General features: G+C 44.3%; 2 protein-coding genes across 4 annotated transcripts in view; both read right to left on the bottom strand.

Annotated features, from left to right (window-relative positions):
- Positions 1–17: 17 nt before the first annotated feature.
- Positions 18–5,155, bottom strand: LOC131129339 (retinoic acid-induced protein 2-like). Its single transcript, XM_058072780.1, has 2 exons — positions 5,001–5,155; positions 18–1,944 (listed from the first exon to the last, which is right to left on the bottom strand). Exon 2 carries the CDS (start codon positions 1,875–1,877, stop codon positions 420–422), a length of 1,458 nt encoding a protein of 485 aa, XP_057928763.1. The 5' UTR covers positions 1,878–1,944; positions 5,001–5,155; the 3' UTR covers positions 18–419.
- A 2,498-nt stretch (positions 5,156–7,653) lies between these two features.
- Positions 7,654–9,379, bottom strand: part of nhsa (Nance-Horan syndrome a (congenital cataracts and dental anomalies)) — a 62,070-nt gene continuing 60,344 nt past the window's right edge. For 2 of the 3 annotated variants that reach the window (XM_058073337.1, XM_058073340.1), the window contains one exon: positions 7,654–9,301. In XM_058073337.1, the coding sequence (XP_057929320.1) occupies positions 8,728–9,301 (574 nt within the window). In that variant the 3' untranslated portion in view covers positions 7,654–8,727. The remainder of the gene's footprint in view (positions 9,302–9,379) is intronic. The other variant, XM_058073338.1, reaches the window with a different exon arrangement.

Raw genomic sequence — 9,379 nt, 5'->3', positions numbered from 1 at the left:
AGTGTCAAGTCAGCAAAGAGGTTTAAGAAAAGATACATTTAGTGTATAAATAAGCATTTTGACAACACAATAATAAATTAGTGGTGTTACAATGAAAGCGTTGCAAACATATGAGAATCATAACAATAATAAATACATCTTCACGTTTGTTGCATTTCTTCAAATCATCATCATCATCATCTCAACAGGCAGCAAACAACCCTGTCACCTTTTTTCTTGATTTTTCTTATGCTAACTACCACAAAGTGCACGGGAGAAGGTAAACTAACACACACACACACACACACACATAATGGAAGAAAAGAATGCAATGTCCTACCTTGACTTTTTGGAGTTTGTGTATAAAAGTCTTCCAAGTAATAAAAGCATCACTGAGTAAAAGCAAGCCAACACACCCCGAGGAGGGTGGGGGCTGGCATTCACTTCCTGGGAAAGAGTGCCGCCAGTCTCTGCTTCTTGATAGGCAGGAAATGGATCTCCTGTGAACTCACCTTCTTCAGCTTGATGGCTCGGTTCTTCGAGGTCTTCTTCAGGTGTTCGCCGGTGTCCTGCACCTCCCCCTGGGGTCCCGGCGGCACACCAAAGAGCTGTTGCAGCGGTGCCCCCTGCTGGTCTCGCTTCATGGAGAAGTTCTTAGTGGACGAGCTGGAGAGGCTTTTGATCTTGCCACAGAGGATGGCTGGAATGGCGTCCTTCACTGAGACGATGACCTTGGCGGTCTGGGAGGCGCTGACAATCTCCAGGTTGCCTGCCCCGGGGCCCAGAGAAGTGGATCCCCCTGCACCGCTGTCCACCATCCACTTGTGCTGCCGGCTGAACTCCAGTGAGGCCAGACCCCCCAGCAGCTTAGAGTCCAGACTGGCAGGGGTTCGTGAGCGGACGCATTGTTTCCTGCCAGCAGGCACTGACAAGTCCAGCACGCTGTCTTGCTGCTGTGGGCTGAGGTATTCCTGTTTGGGTTCTATAGGACAGGCTCGCATGGACAGGTCCAGGACCTGTGGGGACGTGCTGGTTGAGGGAGGGGGGTTGAAGTCTCTTGGCGTCTGAGTGCTTTTACTTTCTGTGCAAACAGATTTGGGCAGGTTGGTCTTGGAGTCCACTGAGCTCTGAGGAATGGGAACAGGGATGGGCAGTGGCACAGGCAGCGGGACCGGCAGAGGAATGATGACAGGGTAAGGAACTAGAAGGGTAGCAGGGGGGACCAAAGGGGCCAGAGGGGAGGAGTAAGGCGGAGTGAGGGGAGGGAGTGGGAAGAAGGGGGAGCCGGGTGAGTGGCAGGTAGATGGAGGGGTTTGAGAAGGGAAAAGGTCCTGCAGGATGCCAGCAAAAGCCGGATTCTGGAGCAGGGCAAGCAGGTTGGGATCCTGCTGCGGGCCGGTGGACTTCTGGTCCAGGGAAGCGGGCAAACTGAAGGACAATGGATTCTGATACAGGATGTTGTTCTGGGGAATCACAGCAGGACTCACATGCTGGACGACCTGTTGATCCAGAACCAGAGGCAGGGAAACCGGGTTGGTGCCCGACAGCAAGTACGGCGCCGCCCCCATCTGGCCCAGCTGGGGCCCGGCGGCCGCGGCCATCTGGAGGTGTATGGGCAGCATCAGCGGATTGTCCCCCAGGCACACTGGGTGGAGAACAGTGGTGGCCATTTTCAAAGCCACGCCCCCTGGGGGATCAGTGGGGGAAGGAGGGGCCACCGGGGGTGTGGGTGCCTCCAGCAGGCCCCCTTTGCTTAGTCCCGCCGCACAAGGCTCCTGGGAGGTGGACACAACCGCCAATGCATTTTCCTCTTTCCCAGGGAGTTGTGATTCTCCTGTCCCGGGGTCGCCCACATCTGAGTGGGCCGTGTTTAGAGAACATTCAGCAGAACCTTCCATTTTCCCACCTTCTGAGTCTTCATTAAGCGCTAGTGGCAACGCTCATCCATTATCTTTCTGGGAAAACCTGAAAGACAAAACACAGAAGGTTCTGAAAACCAACACCTGTGGCCCGACTCGTCTGCGTTTTGTCTCGCCTGTCAAGCCTCATCCATCCTGGCGGGAGCATGGTCTCGCGGGGCCGCTGACAACCGGTGTCCGATGTAACCCATCATCAATTATTCATGGTGATTGACGGGACGAGAGGGCCGTCAAAGAAGAACGAAGACATTTGCTAATTTTTGTCTGGAAAATATATGCACATTCAAGCCCGTCTTGTCAGCTCATGGATATGATACCGCAGGGGTGTTCAAAGTGCTGCCTGGGAGCCATTGCCGTTCCACAGCTGTTTTTCATTGGCCCGTGACACATTCTAAAACTTAAACAAAGAAAGATCAACAGTAACCTTACAAGAATAAACCCAAAATATTCAAAGAAAAAAGGTAGAGATAATGTTATACTTTTACAAGGAAAAAAAATTGTTACAAGAATAAAGTCAAAATATTGTGGAAATAAAATCGTAATTATGAGAATTAAATTTACAAGAAAAAAGTTTAAAAATATTTAATAGAATTTAAAAAAACACATTTTATGAGACTTAAGTGAAAATACTCAGAGCAAAAAGTCTAATTCTAACAAATGAGCTTGGAATATTATGTCATAGTAGTAGAATAGAGTTCAAATATTCAAATTAAAATGTGCTTTTTTTTTGTTAAGAGTCGTACTATTATGACAACATCTCTGTGTGGAGTTTACATGTTCTCCCCGTGCATGTGTGGGTTTTCTCCAGGAATGTTGTATTCTTGTGTTAAACCATGCCAAAGTTTCATATAATGAGGTTTACGCATTTGGAAGTGAACCCTGAAAGAAGTTTGGGATGGCTCAAAATGATCGGTTTCAGAGGGAGTTCTGACACTGGCAGTTTGTGATGTCACAGATTGCTGCCTTCCTTATATGGGCGTTTCCTGTAGGCCAGATACACTCTTTGCTCTACCCCCAAATTCTGCAATGGCTCCCAGAAAGTGTTTCTTCGTGTGTAAAGGATCCATATTTGTTTACAATACCTAAAGACGCCACCATCAGGAACAAGAGGTAGGAGCTCCTGATTCCATCCATTCCTTTTCTATACCGCTTATCCTCACGAGGGTCGTGGGTATGCTGGAGCCTATCCCAGCTGTTTTTGGGCGAGAGGTGGGGTACACCCTGGACTGGTGGCCAGCCAATGGGAGGGCACATATTATGTTTGTTTTTTTTAACTAGCATTTTATCTTAATGAAAAATAATAATAAATAATGTATCTCAATCTCATCTCAATGGCTATGCTGGTCTGTCCTCTCCCTCATTGTCACCAAAAATTTGGTCCAGATCTTGGTTCACTGTACTTCACTTACTAATTGTAAATGTGAAATCAGACAGTCAAATGTGTGAATTCACCTCACATGTCTGGACATTGTTTTTCTGCTGGTATATTGGAAAACTAGACAAAATGAGAATCCCCTGAAGCTTACATGATGAGAAGAGGAGCTGGTTGTCATTGTGTTGGCTAATTGTACACTTATGACTTCAGTTTTGGCTCAAAATATTGCTTTGTAGTCATATTATTTGAACCAGACCATTTTAAAATTTAGTAAAAATTATTATTTTTGGTTTTATTTTGTTGAAATACAGTTTCCTGACAAAGTCAAAAAGTCTTGATGCAATAAACAAATGTTATGAGATTGTTTTTATGCATTAAAATGTAAAATGGGTCGGTGCCGACCCTAACACAAGAGGAAGGATACGCAAGTTAACATTGATTATTATCCTAACTACCCTATATATATATATATATATATATATATATATATATATATATAAATATATATATAGCCCTGTGATTGGCTGGCGACCAGTCCAGGGTGTACCCCGCCTCTCGCCCGAAGACAGCTGGGATGGGCTCCAGCACCCCCCGCGACCCTCGTGAGGAAAAAGCGGTAGAAAATGAATGAATGAATGAATATATATATATATATATATATATATATATATATATATATATATATATATATATATATATATATATATATATATATATATATATATATATATATATATATATATATATATATATATATATATATATATATATATATATATATATATATATATATATATATATATATATATATATATATATATATTTATATTACCCTGTTCGTCTTTTCATTCAAAATGGCACAACTTTGACACCTTAACACTTATCCATTTAAATAAAACAAATACAGTACATTGTGACGTTTCAGGCAACATCGACTGTATTTCGTTGTGACCAGTAGATGGCAGTGTTGTGCGTACTAGGGTATTCCCTGCTCTGAAAATCTCCCTCACTTACCGATGGTTAACATCATCACGAGTGCTTTTTTCCCCCCTCTGTGTTCCCTCGGGAACCTCTGGGTTCTCAAATATTAATGCTATCTCCTAATTAGTTAAACAGTGGCACTGTCACAGCCCATTTTAAGATGAAACCCTGGACATAACCTGGTCCTAGCCGATGTTACCATGGCAATACAGCTGCTTTAACCAACTAAACTCGCGCCATGACACCGGAAGTTTAAATCTACATGTCCATATATAGCTTGACATGTCCACTTCTAGTTACATACACATAAACAACAAAGACAGACAGGTAAAGACACCATATTGCGGTTATGGCGGAGGAGGAGGACGAAGAAAAAAAATGACCGTTGACCGTAACGCAGCTCGGGAACGCGCTCGTAGCCATCACTGGCACGCGCCTCGGTTGCCATAGAAGCAGGGCTAAGTGACAGCTAAGCTAAATGACTTAGCTAGCGCGTTAAACAAGCTAGCAGCGCTAAGGGATAACAAACAAAAACACACGCCGCGCAAAGCAAAAAAAAAAAAACTCTTACATTGCCAAACCTCGCGTATGTTGATGTAATTAGCGACACATCAACGAACACACATGAGCGAATGTTTCAATCACAAAAACCGAATCATACGAGCCGAGCTAGCCTGCGTCATCGTCGCTTCCTGCCCTTTAATGTCAATCAAACCGGAGATAAACAACGAGCACAAACTACTCACCTGGGAGGCAGCGGGAGCCTTCAGCAGCTCTTCCAGCCGAAGAGTCTCTGAGAGTTGTGGATGAAAGCGTGAGATTACAAAAGCAAAAAAGAACAAAACCCCGAAAAGATAAGGCTTATCTCGTCATTGCAGTTCTGCAGAAGACGCCAGACAGAAGGTGCGCGCGCATTCTGGTCGGTAGCTCCTCCCCCTGCCCCTCTTTCGGACTATTTTGAAAACACTTATTAAAACACTTATACATAGCATAACCATACTAAGATTACATGCTATCTATATTTATTACCTTATACTTATTCAATTATATACTGTATAGGCGTAAATGTGTGTTTAATTGACTTTGTATGGATTTCTCTTAACAGCCGGATGGTGGAGGATGGAGTCCAAATGGGAGTGTACAGACAGATGCGTTCGGGGATAGATCCCCCCTCGCGTGTTCCCTATCGTCCCAAACAGCATCAAGGCTCCCGGGGGGCTCTTATTGTTTGTCAGGGAGGCACCTCAACGCACTTAAACGAGGCCCAGTAGACACTTCTGGTCAGGGGCGCCGTACAGTGGGGAACAATTAGAAAGCTATAGTCTAATCATAACAACCATCTAATGATATAGATTAACGCCCCCCCTAGTGGTCAGGCATCTCACTGCAGGATGGCCTTTGTCTTCTTCCATTTATCCATCTTTGGACACACCGACGAGAACAAAGTGTGCTTTTGTACGAAACTGTGTGTGAGTCCACAGTGTCTGTGACAAGATCCAGAACCAAACAGAAACACCCCCTACCCCCTCCAGCTACGTCTGGTTTTGGATCGGTACCAGGAAAATATCAATATGTTCCTGTGGAATGTTAAATGAACAAGTGTGGTCGTTCAGTAAAAACAAAAACAAATACCTCATTCAATCCCCGTCTAATTTGTTATTTAAACAAACTTTCAAGCAGCTTGTAAAAGCAGTACAAGTAAAATGTCGCCACCTGCCGGTTGACATGTGACATTACATGGTCAATTTCTACCGCTTTTTCCTCACGAGGGTCGCGGGGGGGGTGCTGGAGCCTATCTAAGCTGTCTTTGGGCGAGACTGGTGGTCAGCCAATCACAGGGCACATATAGACAAACAACCATTCACACTCACATTCATACCTATGGACAATTTGGAGTCTCCAATTAACCTAGCATGAAACCGGAGTACCCGGAGAAAACCCACGCATGCACGGGGAGAACATGCAAACTCCACACAGAGATGGCCGAGGGTGGAATCGAACCCTGGTCCTCCTAGCTGTGAGGTCTGCGCGCTAACCACTCGCCCACCGTGCCGCCCCTCATATTTATTATATCTACTAAATTTGCACTTCATTTTCACTGTCCAAATCCCAATACATTTCAGTTGGCTGATAAGGTTTTTGTGTGCTTGATGTCCCCCCCCATTGTGGAGCATTTGGTACAACTAGCATACGAAACATCTTCCTCACGTTAACAGAAATGTCCTTTAATAGCACTATGCTTTAATGCAGGGGTGTCAAACCCATGCCATGCAGGGCCGAGATACTATGGGTTTTCTTTCCAGACGGTCATTAAAGCAGGTGATTTGAATGATTAACCCTCCTTTGGTTTGAGGGAAGTAGCTTGTCAATGAAATCACCTGCTGGAGAAACTGTTTTTGGTTAGAAAACCTGCATTGCTTCGGCCCCTTTAATGGAACAAATAAGAATTGGGACAAAAAAGGGTATTTTGTATAGTAAAGTTAGTTTCAAAGCCCTGTCAGATAGCTTTGAGTTGAGCTCTGAGTGGTCACAAAGTACGTTGACTGCCAAAGACAAGTGAGAAGGTAGAGGAGCACTGCCTGTATTTTTTTTATTGTCATTTATACAGTGGTATCTTGGCAGATTTTTTGCTTACTACAAGCTAAAATTTGGGTTACAAGTAAGTTACCTGCAGGCATAACCATTTGTTTTTTATGTGCATAGTGTCTTAATGTGTTTTAACTATCAGCACTAGCATTAGCATTGGTAGCATGAGCAGCACGCTAGCTAGACATCAGGAAAGATATTCAACACATCAACATATGTACATTATAACGATCTAATTCCCACATAGTATCAACATTTAGGACCAAATATGAGGAGAAAGAAAAAATCAGTATAGTAGTCTGTCTGTGCAGTGCCGGAGAAAGTTAGATGGTGTGTTCAAGGACTGTCCAACAGAGTGGGACAAGTCTCACACTTAAACAAACAACTTGGTGGCAGCCGGTGGTTGGGGAACCATCACTTGTAATTCTGCCTTTTCATGTTAAACAGGAAGCTGCTTTGTGTTGTTTCTTTCAAAAAAGCATATATTCTTGAACAAATCGTTCAAAAAATGTTTTTCCCGAAAATTGTCCCTTATTACCCCGTTTTACGGTACTCTTACACATTTGAAAATACTGTAAAAATTCCACTTTTATACAATTGGCTTCTTTGTTTTGCAATGGAAGATTGTCTACATTAACAAACGTAACTGTTGAATCAAATGTAAAAACATTTCCGCCCCCAGGGGCGGAGGGGAAGGGGGCGGGGGGGGGGGGGGGGGGGGGGGCAGAAGATAATTGAGAAACACTGCCCTAGAGTCATTGGTATGACATTAAATTGTAAAAAAAAAAAAAAAACACGAGGAAAAACCCAACACTTTCTTTCGTTTTTTCCCCCAAACAGTCACATTTATTCATGTTGTTGTGGACACATTTTACTTAGCAGCCAGTGCTTCGACCTAGCACTGGCTGCTGATAGGATTTGACTTTCCACAAAGTTTACTACAAAATAAATACAAGACCGGATCCACAACTCTGAAATGTACAACAGTTCATGTAAACATTTTTTTTTTTTTTTTACACACAAGCAACTATTATTCGACACGGGTGTGTTATTTCCCCATTTGTACAAAAAGATCACACAAAGGTGGATTTGTCCCAGAATTCATCTGATAGCATCATCGAAAAAAAATACTAAAGTGAGCTTTGTCCTTGTTAATTCCGAGAGAATAAGAGAATTCATCAGTGCTAAAAAAAAAAAAAAACAACAACCCAAAAACAAGAAATAAAGTTGGAATGAAAGCTCCTGTTGTGTACCCTGTTAGCATGCTCGCTATCATGCCGAGTCATCTTCATGATGCTTCATGGCCAAGCGAACAGAACAGATTGGCTGTGTAGCCACATTTGCATAAAATGATCTAATAAGCGACTGCGTCGTGATGCATCTTATTTATAAGCAGCCAGTGTCTCAAAATAGCTTCTCTGGTAAAAAGCAATCTGATCTAAAAATAGCCTCATTGTGTGGGATAGTTAAAAAAATAAATAAATACACATACAAGCCGGGAGGGGCCGCCTCACAAAACTTTGCTAGCGAACACCTAACAAAAACATTTTTGCACATTCCATCTCCAACATCTCACAGACTTGCCACATGCCTCCTTTCGAGTATTATAAAAACACACCAAACCAAAAAAATCATCATCATTACTATTTATTATTGTTGTTATTATTATCTTAAAACCTGTCCAGCCACTGACGTTTCTCTGTCTCGCTTCAACATCACTTCTTCCTGCTGTAAAAAACACTTGCTGTTACAAGGTTTTTTGCCCCAAATAGAAAAAGAAAAAAGGAGTACTTTGAGGGAAGGCTGGTACTCGGTGGGTATTCACAGAATACGCAATACATCATATTTCACAACAAAAAAGTACGCAAACACATCATACCGTTTGTCCTACGTGGAGTCTGGTGATGACGAGCGTTCATCATGGGGGCTTCCGTCCGAGTTCTCCGTCTCGCCCTCTGAGATGGCCTGCATGGGTACCGAGTACAGACGACCCCGAGCGCCGTAGCGGCTGCTGTTCGCAGGCGGCGGGATTCTCGAGCGACCCTGCCTGGAGGTAGCCGGCGAAAAAAAGGATCTGGGTGAGAAGCCCTCAGCGTTGGCATTGGGGTAAGGATTGGCGGGGACATCTGGTACTGTCTGCAAGGGGGAGGCCACCTCGTCCGCACAGTCCCCGCCTTTAGGGGTGACAGGGCTTTTGAGGATTTCGGTGGCCGACATGCGATAGCTGGATTCGGAGCGGCTGCCCTTCTTGAGCAGCAGCAGTTTGAACTCCTCGTTGGAGGTGCTGGATTTTTTGGCATTCCTGTAGATGGGGCCTGGAGCTTTCTGCAGGCTGCAGGGTGACCCCGCGGGACTCGAGCTGGTGGCACTGCCTGGTGGCGTTGTGCCGGATGCGGCGCTGAGGCGATTTCTGACACCGACCTCAGACGAATCTTTCCTGCCTAACACTTTCCTCTTTGACCTGAGGGGAGACACACTTGTAAGTCTTAAAAAGGTCGCAAACATCCCCCTGAACACCAAACCGTTCCGTGCTGGTTAT

The sequence above is a fragment of the Doryrhamphus excisus genome, chromosome 5, assembly GCF_030265055.1.
Source record: "Doryrhamphus excisus isolate RoL2022-K1 chromosome 5, RoL_Dexc_1.0, whole genome shotgun sequence".
In the NCBI taxonomy this organism is placed as follows: domain Eukaryota; kingdom Metazoa; phylum Chordata; class Actinopteri; order Syngnathiformes; family Syngnathidae; genus Doryrhamphus; species Doryrhamphus excisus.
Note: the sequence above shows the minus strand (reverse complement) of the source record. Positions and strands in the feature narration are given on the sequence as shown.